Source organism: Erythrolamprus reginae, chromosome Z (assembly GCF_031021105.1).
Source record: "Erythrolamprus reginae isolate rEryReg1 chromosome Z, rEryReg1.hap1, whole genome shotgun sequence".
Taxonomy (NCBI): domain Eukaryota; kingdom Metazoa; phylum Chordata; class Lepidosauria; order Squamata; family Dipsadidae; genus Erythrolamprus; species Erythrolamprus reginae.
The window spans coordinates 67,053,159-67,070,337 of NC_091963.1; the positions used below are offsets into that span (position 1 = coordinate 67,053,159).

The 17,179-nt window shown below is 41.3% G+C and overlaps 1 protein-coding gene across 4 annotated transcripts in view; it reads left to right on the forward strand.

Annotated features, from left to right (window-relative positions):
- The window catches only part of ELMO1 (engulfment and cell motility 1), a 606,322-nt gene that overhangs the window by 225,466 nt on the left and 363,677 nt on the right, over positions 1 to 17,179 (forward strand). For all 4 annotated transcript variants that reach the window (XM_070726295.1, XM_070726294.1, XM_070726296.1 and 1 more), the window contains one exon: positions 9,116 to 9,238. In XM_070726295.1, the coding sequence (XP_070582396.1) occupies positions 9,116 to 9,238 (123 nt within the window). The remainder of the gene's footprint in view (positions 1 to 9,115; positions 9,239 to 17,179) is intronic.

A 17,179-nucleotide genomic window follows, 5' to 3' on the forward strand; every position in this document is an offset into this window, starting at 1 on the left:
AGAGCAACAACGCCAGGGGCTACAGTAAGTCCAAGTGACTTACCAGGTCACTCTCCCATTGGAGGCCAGCTTCAACATCTCATCGCCTCCTGGGAGTCCACCTCCTCAGACACCTGGGCTTTGGAAGCCATAGCTCAGGATCTCCGACCAGAGTTCATTTGCCTTCCTCCAACCAGATTCCTAAACTTCTCGACACCCAGAAGCATCATATGCTGACCCAAGAGGTCCTGCATCTGCTAGATATCAGAGCTATCAAGCCAGTACCGACCAGCCAGGAGGGCCAGGGCTATTATTCAATTGTGTTCATAGTGCCCAAGGCCTCCGGTGGTTGCCGACTAATCTTAAATCTCAAACAATTAAACATTTACATCCATTACCACCGCTTCAAAATGCATTCACTGAAGACAATCCTGGCCTCCATCCGCCAGCATGAGTGGCTAACATCTATAGATCTCAAGGAGGTCTATCTACACATACCACTCCATCCAGACCACAGAAAATTTCTTCTTTTCTGTCTGTAGGACAGGCATTTCCAATACAAGGCAATGCCATTTGGCCTATCGTCGGCGCCAAGAACCTTCACAAAGATCCTAGCTGTACTGACAGCAGACCTCAGGACAAGATCTATACAGCTGATGGCGTATTTAGACGACATCATCATTCTGTCAGAAGCCCACGGCAAGCACACACAGACCTCGAGGAGACCATCAGGACTTTACAGAGACACGGCTTTATCATAAATTACCTAAAAACCCATTTAACTCCAACCACGTGGCTGCCACATTTAGGTGCGATTATAGATACTCGAAACTGCAAAGTGTAACTCTCTCCAGAGTGCCAGGAGAGGATCAGGACCATGGTACTCCAGGCACAACAACAACACAGGAAAGTAGAGTAGTTTTATTATCACAGCTGTTGGGGATGTTTGTCTCCTGTATCGACATCATCCCCTGGGCTGAGCTACACACCAGACCACTGCAGTGGTTTCTGCTCCTATTTCAAAGAGAACGAACCAGCCACCCCAAACGAACCATCCTGATCAGCACAGACGTCCAGCACTCCCTTCCCTGGTGGAGGTCCATAACCCTGCAACGGGACTCCCCCTTTCTACTACACAGGGAAGTGACAATCACCACCGAAGCGAGCCTCTTCGGCTGGGGTGTGCACACAGACTCTTAAATAGCCCAAGGGCTCTGGACACCAGAAGACCTCTCAGACGTCAATATCAACCTGCTAGAACTCCGAGCAGTCTTACTGGCTCTTCATCGCTTTGTCTGCCTTGTAGAGGGCCACCATGTCCTTATTCTGACCGACAATGTGGCCACACATTCCCATATCAATCACCCAGGGGGAACAAGATCAGGCAGGCTCATGCAGGAAGCCCAGAGGCTCTTTAACTGGGCGGAGCCACATCTAATCTCCATTCAAGCCGAGTGTATCTCAGGGATGTCCAATGTCCAGGTGGATTGGCTAAGCCGCATAATTGAACCCAGCAGAATGGAGCCTGAATCCCAAGTTGTTCCAGGACATTGTCTCCAGATTCAGAGTCCCGGAGGTGGACTTGTTTATGACACATCTCAACAACCAACTACCGAGGTTCTTTTCTTGCTTCCCGTCTCCGGGAGTGGAACAAATCAGGGGCTTATAACCAATCTACCTATAGAGCTGACAGAACTGCCTTTACCGACAGAAACAGACAGTTCCAACAGTCCAGACACCCCTTCAAGAGCAACAACGCCAGGGGCTACCGTAACTCCAAGTGACTTACCAGGTCACACCCATTGGAGGCCAGCTTCAACATCTCATCGCCTCCTGGGAGTCCACCTCCTCAGACACCTGGGCTTTGGAAGCCATAGCTCAGGATCTCCGACCAGAGTTCATTTGCCTTCCTCCAACCAGATTCCTAAACTTCTCGACACCCAGAAGCATCATATGCTGACCCAAGAGGTCCTGCATCTGCTAGATATCAGAGCTATCAAGCCAGTACCAACCAGCCAGGAGGGCCAGGGCTATTATTCAATTGTGTTCATAGTGCCCAAGGCCTTGTTTATGACACACCTCAACAACCAACTACCGAGGTTCTTTTCTTGCTTCCCGTCTCCGGGAGTGGAACAAATCACGCACTACACTCCCCTTGGCTGGAGGGCCCCCTATATGCCTTCCCTCCTATATGCTTTCCCTCCAATCTGCCTCATTCCCAGAGTGGTGGCCAAGATTCTAGGGGAGCAAGTGGAGGTCTTACTGGTGGCTCCCTATTGGCCCTGGCGCCCTTGGTTCGCCGGTCTTAGGGATCTGTTGGTTTCGAGTCCATGGCGGATTGTCGACCACCGAGTGTCCCTCAGCCAGGGGTCAATTCTACATCCAGACCCCCAGTGTGGCACTTGAGGGGGACCACATGAGAAGAGAACACTTACCAGATAAGGTCATCTCCACAATCCAAGCGTCACACAGACCATCCATGATGCGCATTATCAGGCCACGTGGGCAGTTTATTGCACTTTCTGCAAAACACAGAGCATTGACCCTCAGTCTTATTCGGTGCTTCACCTACTATCCTTCCTACAGATTGGCCTAGACAAGGGATTGGCACCAAACACACTGCTCAGACAGGTCGTGGCCATAGCTACAATGCTTAGACCCGGCCACCTTTGACCTATTTCTCATCACCCATGGATCAAGGATTTCCTCAGAGGAGTATCTAACCTCTGTCCTCCTATTATCTACCGTTTCCCTACCTGGGACCTCCAATTAGTCCTACAGGCACTTATAAGCCCACCGTTTGAGCCTTTACACCAGATTTCTCTGAGGCTCCTGCCCTTTAAGACAGATTTCTTAGTGGCCATTATATTGGACAAGAGAGTATCAGAGCTTTCTGCCCTGTCAGTGTGATCTGATTTGTGCATTTTTCATCCCGATAGGATAGTTTTGTGCCTGGATCCTACCTTTCTGACCAAGGTTAACACGGTTCATTGCACTCAAGAAATAATCTTACCTGACTTTTGCACACATGGATCCCATCCCTCGGAGTTGCAGTGGCACTAATTGGACGTTCATAGAGCACTGAAGGTGTATGTCCACCATACAAGACTATTCAGGAAGACTGAATCTATGTTCATCTCCTTCATTCATTGCTGGGAGCCAGAGTGTTATCCAAGACCATCAGCAGGTGGATTCGCTCTTGTATAATTTCAGCATACAAGTCGAGGGCTACCCGTATACTTGCAGGGATTACCGCCCACTCCACCAGGCTGCATGGGCTATGCAGGCCCCTCTTGAAGAAATTTGTCGTGCGGCCACCTGGGTCACCCACCACCACCTTCATTAAACATTACCGTCTGGACTCTTACACTTTGGCTGAAACGGCCTTCGGACGTAGAGTGCTGCAAAGGGTGTACATTGCTACTGCGCCCCTGGTCCAACCTTCTCCCGCCCTAGTTAATTGAGCTTGGGTATATCCCATGTTGGACTCTCCGTAGCAGTGCAGTGGAGAAGAACCGTTGAACTTACCTGAACGGTCTTCTCGATGCATGGCAAGGAGAGTCCAAACCCTCCCGGCCTTGAGGCCCAGGGGTGCAGGGGTTCGTTATCTAGTTTTTTCAGTTGAAGTTATCCCTTGCATACTTGTGATTAATAAATTTTTCATTGTTTCATCACACTACTTCTTCGTTTTTTATTGACTGACCCATTGGGGCAGCTAAGGGGCGGGATCTGTTTTATATGCTAATTTTTAACTCAGTCCCTGCCAATAAGGCTGAAGTATTACCCATGTGGGACTCTTCTTGCAGTGCATCGAGAAGACTATTCAGGTAAGTTCAACGGTTCTTTTTCAAAATATAACACACACCTTTTTACCCCACAAAAGAGGGTGAAAACTTGGGTGTGTCTTATACACCGAATGTAGCCTCCCCACCCTTTGACCTCTGTCTCCCAGCAATTTACCTCCTTACAGCTGATTTGAGGCCACTGCTAAACTGAAAGTGAAACTAGCTGCAAAGAGGCAAACTGCTGGGAAGAGAACACAGATTTTTATTTTCTGCTGAACTGGATGCAAGGAGGTAAGTCAATAACTATAAATGTCTGCAGAATGTTCACATTGTTAGACTTATTTTTTTAAAGACTGCTTTATTATTGTTCTAGACAACAAAATGAAGAAGCTTTTTTAAAATAAATGCTTGATCTGAAGAGACCCAGTGCTACTATATCTTCTTTTAAATAGCAGAGAATAACTATACTTCCAAAAAGGCACATCAGTTTTAACTATGTGTAAAAGTATAATCTGAAATATAACAGTGTCCTCTTCAATATTAAGATAAGGCAGCTAATTTAAACCTTGATATAACAACAACAAGAACAACAACAAAGTTGGAAGGGACCTTGGAGGTCTTCTAGTCCTGCTTAGGCTTAGGCAGGAAACCCTACAATACTTCAGACAGATGGTTATTCAACACCTGCTTAAAAATTTCCAATGTTGGGAAATTCTTCTGGAGGCAAGTTGTTCCACTGATCAACCATTCTGATTGTCAGGAAATTTCTCTTTAGTTCTAAGTTATTTATTTCCTTGTTTAGTTTCCACCCATTGCTTCTTGTTCTATCCTCAGGTGCTTTGGAGAATAGGTTAATTTCTTCTTCTTTGTTGCAACCACTGAGATATTGGAACACTGCTATCATGTCTCCCCTGGTCGTTCTTTTCATGAAACTAGCCATGCCCTGTTCCTGAAACTGTTCTTCATGTGTTTTAGCCTCCAGTCTCCTAATCATCTTTGTCGCTCTTCTTTGGACTTTATCTAGAGTCTCAATATCCTTTTTGCATCGTGGCGACCAAAACTGAATGCAGTATTCCAAGTGTGTCCTTACCAATGCCTTATAAAGTGATATTAAAACTTCACATGATCTTGATTCCATCCCTCTGTTAATGCAGCCTAGAACTGTGTTGGCTTTTTTGGCAACTGCTGCACACTGCTGGCTCATATTTAAATGGTTGTCCATTGGGACTCTCACAGTTAGTACTGCTAAGCAATGTACCACATATACTGTACCTGTGCATTTTGTTTTTCTTGCCTAAATGTAGAATCTTACTTTTTTCACCATTGAATTTCATTTTGTTAGATAGCACCCATTGTTCAGGTTTGTCAAGATCCTTCTGTATTTTGCACTTATCTTCTGGAGTGTTGGCTATTCTTGCCAGTTTGGTGTCATCTGCAAATTTAATAAGTTCCCCTTCTATCCCCTGGTCCAAGTCATTGATGAAGATGTTGAAGAGTACTGGGCCTAAAACAGCCTTGGGGTACTCCACTGCATACATCCCTCCATCTAGATGTAGTTCCATTGAGCAGTACATGTTAAGTGCGGTTAGTTAGCCAGTTTTGAATGGAGGTGTTGCTGTCCATCCCACATTTTTCTACTTTATTTAGTAGTAGGTTAGTAGTAGGCATACTTTGTCGAAAGCCTAACTGAAGTCCAAGTAAATTTTGTCAAAGAATGCTGTAAGATTAGCCTGGCATGATCTGTTTTTGACAAACCCATGTTTCCTTTGGGTTATTACTTTGTTTGCTTCTAGTGTTCGTTGACTCATTGCTTGATTATCTTTTCCAAAATCTTTCCTGGTATTGAGGGGTCTGTAGTTTCCTGGATCTGTTCCCCCCCCCCCCTTTCTTGAAGATGGGAACTATGTCAGCTGTTTTCCAGTCCTCTGGCAATTCCCTGGTGCTCCAGGATCTTTGAAAGATATAGTTCAGTGGTTCTGAGATTTTGTCTGCCAGTTTCTTCAGAACCTTGGGATGTAATTCATCTGGTCCTGGTGATTTGATTTTGTCTAGGGTGGACAGGGGTTCCATTACCATTTTCTTCCCTATTTTAACTTGTGTTCCTAATATGTTTTTTGTGATGCTCTTTTTGGTAGGTTGGAATGTTTTTTCCCTTTGTGTAAAGACAGATGAAAAAAATATGTTGAGTAGCTCTGCTTTCTCCCTGCTACTTGTCACCTTCTTGCTCTTTTCTCCCTGTAATGGACCATTTGCTTCCTTGACTTTTTTCTTGCTTTTAATATGTTGAAAGAAGCCTTTTTAATTACTTTGTACTCTTGTTGCAAGCCTTTATTCATTGTGAGCTTTAGCTTACCTCACTTCATCTTTATAGGCTCAGGCTATTTGCTAGTATTCTGCCTTAGTTATTTCCCCGTGCTTTCCACATTTTATACTTGTCCTTTTTGTCTTTCAATTTGTCAGAGAGTTCTTTATGCAGCCATGTTTGTTTCTTTTGTGACCTATTATTTTTCTTCTTCATTGGTATTGTACTACCCTGGGCTTTTATAATCTCATTTTCAAAATTTCCCAAGCTTCTTGAGTTGTTTTCCCCTTGAGGATTGTCATCCATGGAATCTTTCCCAAGTTCTCTCTAAGTTTATTTAAATTAGCTCTCTTAATGTCCAAGACTCTAGTTTGACTTCGTTCTACTGTTTGTTTTTGCATAATGTTGAATTCCAATATTGCATGATCACTTGCCCCTATAGCTTCAACACTTTCTATCATTTCATCTCTTAGTGAGAATTAAGTCTAATATGGCTGATCCCCTTGTTTCCTTCTCTACTTTTTGGGTAACAAGGTTTTCTGCTAGGTTTGTTAGGAACCTGTTGGATCTTCCACTTGGTGCAGAGATTGTCTCCCAGTTGATCTCAAGGTAGTTAAATTCCCCATTACTATTGAGATGTGCTTCCTACATACCTTAGTTAGCTGACTAGCAAAAAGTTCCTCTGTTTGGTTGGGTGGTCTATAATATAGACCCATGGCAATGTCATTTTCCCCAGTCCCTTTAATATTGACCCAAATGCATTCTATATGATTTTCATTATTGTTGTGCTCTATTTCTGTAGAGATGTAGTTATTTCTTATATATAGTGCAACTCCACCTCCTCTTTTATTTGGTCTGTTTCTTTTAAATAATTTAAATCCCTCTAGCTGTATATTCCATTTGTCAGTTTCATCCCACCAAGTTTCCATAATGGCAACTATGTCATATCTTCCCTCATTTACTAGAATTTCTAATTCACCCTGTTTATTCCTCATACTCTGTGCATTGGTGTATAGACATTTAAGTCCATTATGGTTGACCCTGTGTTTACTGTCTACATTACCTGTCTTGTGCGTGACTGCCCCATCTTTCTTGCCAACTGTTTGATTAGTGAACATGGTATGGCACTCACTATTAAATGCTTGGCTTTGCTTGAGTGCAGGGCTGATAAACTTACCCTTATTTTTGTTGTGTGCACTGTTAATCCTATTAATTTTAGATTGTTGGGGACAGAAATGATCTTTATCTATTAATTCTCTGTCCCCGCTATTCAGTTTAAATATTTATCCAAGAAATCTGTGGATTTAATATCAAGTAGCTCAGTCCATTTCTTTGATGGATGCAAACCATCTCTTTTGTACAGTTTTTCATTGGACCAGCTGCAGATATCATGACTAATAAAGCCAAAGCCTTCCCTTTTACACCACTCTTTCAGCCACACCTTAAACTCTGCTACATGTTGACCTTTCCCTTTTTGTTCCTTATATACTGGTAATACCTCTGAAAAGATAAGCCTACAACCTATATTACTAAGTTCATACCCCAAGCTTTGAAAGTCATTCTCCACAAGGAGTACATCTTTTTGGGACAGATCGTTTGTGCCAAGATGTAAAATAGTATCAACATCACAGTCCTTACTGACATTCCTGACTATCTTAAGAAGACGCCTCTTGTCTCTGCTGGCAGGCATCTGACCTCTTTCAAAACCTCATTGTCCTTTCCTAAATTTACATCCCTTACAATTGAATTACCAACCAGAAGGTGGCTTTTCTGTTTGGATACCTTGCTGCTCTTGTGTGACTGATGTATAATAGGTGATTTCCACTTTCTACTTTACAAGATAAATTCTTCATCTTGGACCATAATCCCCTGCTTATTTGAGTTATCATTATCACAACTATCTTGATCTTTCACTTTAGTGTCCCTATTAAGATCAGCCATAAGCATTGTTTGTGTTTCACAGTTCTTATCCTACCAGATCCTACAGTTGTCCGTGCTGCCCTTCTCCTGCAGGATCTTTGTGATAGAGGGGGCTGGTAATGTTGCTCATTATAATGGAATGGCTGAATTTTGCATGTGATTTCTGCTTGCGGAGCACAGATTATAAATTCTAGATAGGTAAATTACTAGTCCACGTAGACTAGTAATTTGTTTACAAAGAGTACAGTATCCAAATTTGAAAAGAGTACTTTGAAACACAGCTGTAAAACAAGTATACTGAACTAAGCCAGTCATTTTGAAATAAAATAGAATCACAGTCTTGAACACACTACCCCTGAGTTTATTATTACTATTTTTGGTTTATAGTTATATAGTGGTGCATGGGCCACTACCTTTCCATCCTCCTTCTCTCACTAGGTCTCAGAGTCCCAACCTGGAACTCTTCCCCTACCCTGGAGCTCTTCCCCTAGCCTCTGTGAATTGAAAGTGCAAATGGAAATAGCTTTTCCCCTCCTTTCTTCTCTTTCCCAGCCAGTAGTTTTCCTCCAACCTCTTTGAAGTCAAGAAATAGAGAATGGCTTTTTCACTACCTTTCTCTCCTCCTTCTCTCACTAAGTCTCAGAGTCCCAGCCTCTTCCCCTTCCCTCTGTGAATTGAAAGATCATGTTTGGAGTAGATCTATTTAAATAATTGATAGGAGTTAGTGTCATTACATTAAAAAAACCCTTATTGACATTGATATATTGCCATAATGTACATTTCTTCAATTGTTTGCTATTTCTGTGAGTCAGGCACACATGCACAGAAATACACAGCAAAAAGTGTATATCACCTGTACGATTTGCTGATTTCTGGGAGGCAAATTGCTGGGTGGCAGAGGCAATTTTTCCCCTTGTTTTCTTTCCCCAAAACTAAGGTGCATCTTATATTCCGGTGCGGCTTATACTCCAAAAAATACAGTACAATCCAAGTTTCATCATAACAATTTAATTGCATTTCTAAGTTTTTTATTTTTGTTCTAAGAATCAATAAAGCTGCATAGAATGTTACTGATAAAAACATTAGATGAAAGTTCTCCTGATTCTTTTGCTCTTACTTTTATTTTCAGTATATTATCAGAGCTCAAAGGGCCATTAATAATGAAATGGCACATCAACTTTATGTTTTGCAAGTACTCACCTTTAACTTATTGGAAGATAGAATGATGACTAAAATGGATCCTCAAGATCAGGTAAACAAATTGTCTTGTTAAGATGGTGAAAAGGGCAGTCTGTGAGAATTTGTGGCTGTTAAAGCATCCTTGGAATTATTAAATTGTTAATAATTGTGGCTTTTCTTTTATATGTTCCATCTTGCAGTTTTTGTCAAGAGAATTTAAAATGGTATTATTTAAATTAATGAGATTAGAATTTTTTATTTTCAAATCTAAAAAAGCTATTTTGTAAGCAAGGGAGTAGTGTCACAAACAAGCAGGAAAATGGCTCTTGATTCAAAAAGGTATGGAAGAATTCAAGTCTCAATTAGTCATGGATCAGATTGCTAATTCTTTATTGTAGATTCAGAACCAAGTTGTTCCTGGAAGGACCAGTTTACCGAAATGATGAACCATCTAGCCAGTACCAGAATTTATCGGTAGCTTTGGCAGTACTCTTTATTTATTTTTATTTATTTTATAGGCTGCCCTTCTCACAGACTCAGGGTGACACAAGGATAAAAATCGATACACTAGACAATAAAGAGTTAAAACATTAGATTGGATATTACAAAGATGTACTTTTTATAGCTTTCATACATAGATTACTGAGAAGGAGAAGGGAATGATCCAAAAGGAGATGGGGGAGAGGACACTCATTGAGGGAGGAGGCGGCGAAGATGAAGACTGTTTAAAAAGACTGATAGAAACCTTACCGAGATCTGGAGTGATTGAAAAAGCTTAAAGGTGCTCCTATAGAGGATCTGAAATCTATCCCTTTGAACTTTAAAAACTATTTTCTATTCTTGCATTGTTGGATTGTGTTGGATTGAGACAGTAGAAACTTAATTTATTGAGTGGAGTGGGGAACATCAAGCATGTAGTGGATGACTCTGCAGCTTTGTCTTTTGCTTGGCTGTACCTGAGAATTTGTGGATTATAAAAAGATCTTAGGAGCAGCATAGTGCAGAGGAGTTTGAATTAACCAAGGCAAAGGCAAAGCGAAAAGGAAGCTGTAAAAATTAAAAACACAACTCCTCAGATTATTCGACAATGAGAGATCAGCAAGCGTCGAGCGAACGGTCAAACGGAGCTAGAAACCAGCAGCCTGAGGATGATCGAGCAGAGAGAGCAGATGGAGTGACCCACAATATGGGAGTAAACAGAGACATTGGAGTGTTGAAAACAGAGTGGAAAATAACAAATCCACAAGATGCTTTGTTTTGTAGACTTTGCAGCCTGGCGATCTTTGTGGATTGAGGATTGAGGACAGCAGAAAAGAAGAAGAGACCTAGTATCTCATGAATGAACTGAACAGACTCTTATTAAAGTTTTTTATGAAAATTAGTTTAGTTAATAATGTTAAAAGATTTTGCTAAGTCTTTTAGATCTCTGCTCTTAAAATTTACAGTTTACTTTAAAGAATTATTATTAAATAGATTTGCTTATAAATATTATACTTTGATTTAAGGATTAAGAGTTGCTGCTCTGCACATGTGTCACCAAAGGTTTTAGACGCAACCACAGGAGGCTCCCTGAAAAGATTTTGAAAAGTTATTAGAAACCCCGAAAAACTCCATCAAACTCCTCAAAAGTGGGATAGAGGGAGAGCGAAATCTAAGGAGGACAAGGAGAGGGGAAGAGAAAGGTTGGAAAGCTTGGCTACTGGATGTCGCTAGATTCTGGAACTGAAAAATAGTGAGTAACAGACAAAGGGAATATGGCTGAGGGCGGAGACAAGCCGGGCGTGGAAGGAAAGATAGATAAACTGCTGCAAATGTTTTGTTCAATGGAACAGAGATTCAGAGCCATGAAAGATGCATTGGGAGGTTTTCCCAACGATGTAAAAGAGCTTAAAAATTGCAAAAACATAGAAACATAGAAACATAGAAACATAGAAGTCTGACGGCAGAAAAAGACCTCCTGGTCCATCTAGTCTGCCCTTATACTATTTTCTGTATTTTATCTTAGGATCGATATATGTTTATCCCAGGCATGTTTAAATTCAGTTACTGTGGATTTATCTACCACGTCTGCTGGAAGTTTTTTCCAAGGATCTACTACTCTTTCAGTAAAATAATATTTTCTCATGTTACTTTTGATCTTTCCCCCAACTAACTTCAGATTGTGTCCCCTTGTTCTTGTGTTCACTTTCCTATTAAAAACACTGCCCTCCTGGACCTTATTTAACCCTTTAATATATTTAAATGTTTCAATCATGTCCCCCCTTTTCCTTCTGTCCTCCTGACTATACAGATTGAGTTCATTAAGTCCTTCCTGATACGTTTTATGCTTAAGACCTTCCACCATTCTTGTAGCCCATCTTTGGACCCGTTCAATTTTGTCAATATCTTTTTGTAGGTGAGGTCTCCAGAACTGAACACAGTATTCCAAATGTGGTCTCACCAACGTTCTATATAGCGGGATCATAATCTCCCTCTTCCTGCTTGTTATACCTCTAGCTATGCAGCCAAGCATCCTCCTTGCTTTCCCTACCACCTGACTGCACTGTTCACCCATTTTGAGACTGTCAGAAATCACTACCCCTAAATTCTTTTCTTCTGAAGTATTTGCTAACACAGAACTGCCAATACAATACTCAGATTGAGGATTCCTTTTCCCCAAGTGCATTATTTTACATTTGGAAACATTAAACTGCAGTTTCCATTGCTTTGACCATTTATCTAGTAAAGCTAAATCATTTACCATATTACAGATGCCTCCAGGAATATCAACCCTATTGCACACTTTAGAGTCATCGGCAAATAGGCAAACCTTCCCTACCAAACCTTCCCCTATGTCACTCACAAACATATTAAAAAGAATAGGACCCAGAACAGACCCTTGTGGCACACCGCTTGTAACCTGACTCTGCTCAGAATACTCGCCGTTAACAATAACTCTCTGATGTCTATGCTTCAGCCAGCTGCAAATCCATTGAACTATCCAGGGATTAAGTCCAATCTTCACTAATTTATCTATCAGCTCTTTATGTGGAACCGTATCAAAGGCTTTGCTGAAGTCCAGGTAGGCAATATCCACGGCACCACCTTCATCCAACACCTTTGTGACATAGTCAAAGAAATCAATGAGATTAGTCTGACATGATTTGCCTTCAGTAAAGCCATGCTGATTTGGGTCCAATAAGTTATTGTTTTTTAGGTGCTGATTTATCCTCTTTTTGAGTAGAGTCTCCATCATTTTAACTACTACTGATGTCAAGCTAACTGGCCTGTAGTTACCAGCTTCTTCTCTACTGCCCTTCTTGTGGATAGGCACAACACTGGCCATTCTCCAATCTTCAGGAACTTCTGTTAACAAGGATTGGTTAAACAAATCAGTCAGGGGGGTAGCAATGACAGATCTGAGTTCTTTAAGAACTCTGGGGTGGATGCCATCTGGACCCATTGCCTTATTTATCTTTAATCGTTCAAGTTCTTCTAAGACATCGGCTTCTAAGATCACTGGAGCTGAATCCGTACAGCTGGAAGCAATGCTATATCCCTCTATAGTATTATTTTGTAAGGTGTCTTTTGAGAAAACTGAACAGAAGTAGCTATTGAAATGGTCAGCGATCTCCTTATTCCCATTAATGCATGTATTATTCCTGGTACTAAGCTTCGTGATGCCGCAGTTTTTCTTCTTCTTATCACTAATATATCTGAAGAAGGTTTTATCCCCCTTCTTTACAGATTTGGCAATTTCTTCCTCTTTTGAGGCTTTAGCAGTATATATTATCTGTTTCGCCTCCTTCTGTCTCATTTTATACACCTCCCTATCAGCTATACTTCCAGACTCTTTATACCTCCTATAGGCAGCCTTTTTTTCATTGACTATAGCCCTTACATCATTGCTAAACCATAGCGGTTTCTTCTTCCTTTTACCTTTAGTTATTTGTCTTACATACAGTCCAGTGGCTTTTAAGATGACCTTTTTTAATACAGTCCACTGGGTTCTCGCCCCTGCCATTTTATCCCTCCCCTTTAATTCATTATCTAAATATTCCCCCATTGCATTAAAATTTGTTTTTCTGAAATCCAATACTTTGGTTGCATTATAGGATTGCTCACAATGAGTTTTTACATCAAACCACAAACATAGATGGTCACTGCAACCTAAATTTTCTCCCACCTTGACCTCTGAAACCCAATTCCCATTCGTAAAAACTAAATCTAGAATATTCTCCCCTCTAGTTGGTGTCTTAACCAGCTGTGCCAGAGCTGCTCCTGTAAAGGCCTCTACTATATTCTTACTTTTGCATGTAAGGGCACTGGGGATATTCCAGTCAACATCAGGCATGTTGAAATCACCCATAACCACAATATCTCCCTTTAGTGCCATTTGGGTAATTTCATCCACCATCTTGTTGTCATATTCCTCAGATTGCCCTGGAGGCCTATACATCACCCCAATTCTAATGACAGAACCTTCTTTATTTTGCATGCAAATCCAGAGAGTCTCCAGATCTTGACATGTATTTTGAATTAGTGTTGTTTTTAGACTTTCTTTAACATAAATGGCTACTCTACCTCCCCTTCTCTCTATTCTATCCTTCCTATACAGTGTATATCCTGGTATGGATATTTCCCATTCATTAGAATCCTTAAACCATGTCTCAGTTATGGCAACCAGATCCAAATTATCTCTAGATATTATGGCCATTAACTCACAGAGCTTGTTGCTCAAGCTTCGAGCATTCGTGCACATTACCTGAAGAACATTATTTTCATTATTAGTTTGCCCCTTATCATCAACAACTACATCTATTTTATTTGCAGCTCCCTTTTCATAAGCTTCCAAAAACTGATTTATCCTCATTGGTCAGGGACAGAAATCACCCACATCAGTTACATCTCTGTCCCCTTTACCTAGTTTAAATGCCTGTCCAAAAAAGTTCTGAATTCCTCACCGAGCACCTGGGTACCTCTGTATGATGGATGCAAACCATCCCTCTTAAACAACTCCATATTAGACCATCTAAAAGAGAAAATACAATCAATTGAAAGGAAGATGGAGGTCCAGGCCAGAAAAAATGATTTATATTTCAACACAACTAAACTCTAGAATAGCAAATTTAGGAGATCACCAGAGGAGACGCAACTTACATTTTCGTGGCTTTAAGCAACAGTTTGGAGAAGGAGTGAAATTACCTGAGGCCATTCAGGTGTGGCTTAAATCTTTTCATGTTGATGTTGATACACCTGATATTGAACGAGCCCACTGGACTTATGGCTGCAGAGATATGCAACAAAGAGACATAGTTGTTGCCTTTTCAAGTGAAAGCAAAGCCGAGACACTTTATAGACATCTCCAAAGCCTGGCTGATTTAAAACATGGAGAAAATGAAATAAGAGTTCTGAGAGATCTCTCCAGACAGACTTTCCTGGAAATGACCTCCCTGAGACCAATCACAAGCATCCTGTTTTGAAATGGAGTCAAATTTACATGGGGATTTCATATAGCTGTTTTGGTGTTCCAGGGTGATCAATCTTTTAGAGCACGCTCATTTAAGGAAGGCAAGGAAATGCTGTAAAAGTTGGGGATTGCATTTGAAGAAGGTGGAGAAACCAGCGGCTGCAGCTTCTGATGAAAGAGGAGGGGTGGATACTGCAACAGAGTCTTCAAGCGGAAGAGGTACCCCGGAAGATCTCCTTGAAATTGATTTGGAGGAGCAGGAAAGGGAATGCCAGCTCCAAAGTCAAGTTGCTGCTCTAAAGAAGGAATGTAAACAAAGACATCTATGCATGAAGAAACTGTTGAAATGAAGCATTTTTAATGACATTCTCTCTCTTTTGTCATGTAATCTTTTTTTGTCCTTTTTTTAGAATTCTTTTTTTCTCTCTCTCCCTTTCCTTTTCTTTTTCTTTTGTTATTTAATTTAATTTAATTTATTAAATTTGTATGCCGCCCCTCTCCAAAGACTCAGGGCGGCTTACAACAACAATAAATACAATAAACAACAATACAAATCCAATTAATAAAAGTAGAATTAAAACCCCTTAATATTAAAAACAATCAATGCGACACAGTCATACCATTCTCAAGTGCTATAGTCAGAAAAGAGGGGGGAGTTAATCCCCCCCCTGCCTGGCGGCATAGGTGAGTCTTTAACATCTTGTGGAAGACCGGGAGGGTGGGGGCACCCAATTCAAATCTCCAGGGTGAGTTGATTTCAGAGGGACGGGGCTGCTACAGAGAAGGCTTTTCCCCTAGGTCCCGCCAGATGACATTATTTAATCAACGGGACCCGGAGAAGGCCAACTCTGCAGGACCTAATCGGCCGCTGGGATTCGTGCGGCAGAAGGCGGTCCCGTAGGTATTCTGGTCCGATGCCATGTAGGGCTTTATAGGTCATTACCAACACTTTGAATTGTGACCAGAAATTGATCGGCAGCCAGTGCAAGCTGCGGAGTGTTGATGAAACATGGGCGTACCTAGGGAGGCCCATGGCAGCTCGTATGGCTGCATTCTGCACGATTTGAAGTTTCCAAATACTCTTCAAAGGTAGACCCATGTAGAGAGCATTGTAGTAGTCGAACCTCAAGGTGATGAGGGCATGAGTGATTGTGAGGAATGACTCCCAGTCCAAATAGGGCCACAACTGGTGCACCAGGCGAACTTGGGCAAACGCCCCCCTTGCCACAGCTGAAAGATGGTTCTCTAATGTTAGCTGTGGTTCGAGGAGGACACCCAAGTTGTGGACCCTCTCCAAGGGGATCAATAATTCCCCCCCCCCCCCAGGGTAATGGACAGACAGATGGAATTGTCCTTGGGAGGCAAAACCCACAGCCACTCCATCTTGTCAGGGTTGATTTTGAGCCTGTTGACACCCATCCAGACCCTAACAGCCTCCAGGCACCGGCACATCACTTCCACTGCTTCGCTGACTGGACATGGGGTGGAGATGTATAGCTGGGTTAGGTCAATTTCCCTCCCCCTTCTTATGGGGGAGGAAAACAACTTATTATAAGTACAATATAAGAAGAGTTGAAATTTAAGGGGGGAATTGAGGGGAGGAGTTTGGAGGGGAGACTTAAAAAAAAGATTTCTCTGTTTTATTGGCTGTTAAGGGAGCCAGTTGTGGGAGGTGTAGTCAATAACTGCCTTCGTGGAAGGACAAGTATTTAATGTTGTCTTTCCCAATAAAGTGGGGGTGGGGACTAGTGGAAGGCACTTGAGTGTGTGTGAATAGGGTATATAAGAGGAATATATGTAAACTATGAACATTGCAAAAGGGTAAAGGGAATATAATTATATGCAATGGGTGAATGGTCTACTATGATTATAAATGTGAATTGACTGGGATCGAATTTGAAACATCACAGGCTTCTGAGGATGGCTAGGGATAATAGGGTGGATATTATGGTTTTAACAGAAATGCATAAATGACGGCAAAAAAAGTTTAAACTTATATAAGAATTGGAAATGGATAAATGAATCTCAAGATAATCAGAATAGTAGAGGGGTAGCAATTCTTATTCATCAAAGAATTCCTATAGAGGTGGTGGCAGTACAAAAAGAGATGGGAGATGGGTATTTGTTAAAGGGAAAATAAATCAACAAAAAATAACGTTGGCAGCAATTTATGCCCAAAATGTTAATACAAAGCAATTTATACTGAATACAAAGAGGAAGTTAGATAATTTTGGGGAAGGCTCAGTGTTTTTGGCTGGGGATTTCAATATATGATTAACAATGGGAATGGCAAATAGAAGATTACTGCATTTAAATAGACTTAATATGGTTGACCTTCATCGGGATCATCCCAATAGAGGTACATTTTATTCTGCAAGATATAATATGTTCAGCTGCATTGATTATATGTTAATGAATAGAACGGGGAATGTGCAAGTTAAAAAATCTGAAATTAAAAGCATATGGCTGTCAGATCATGCCCCACTAATAGCGATGGTTACAATGGGTCAGGAAAAGAATAAAATAATTTGGAGATATAATATGATAGTGACCACAACTGAACAT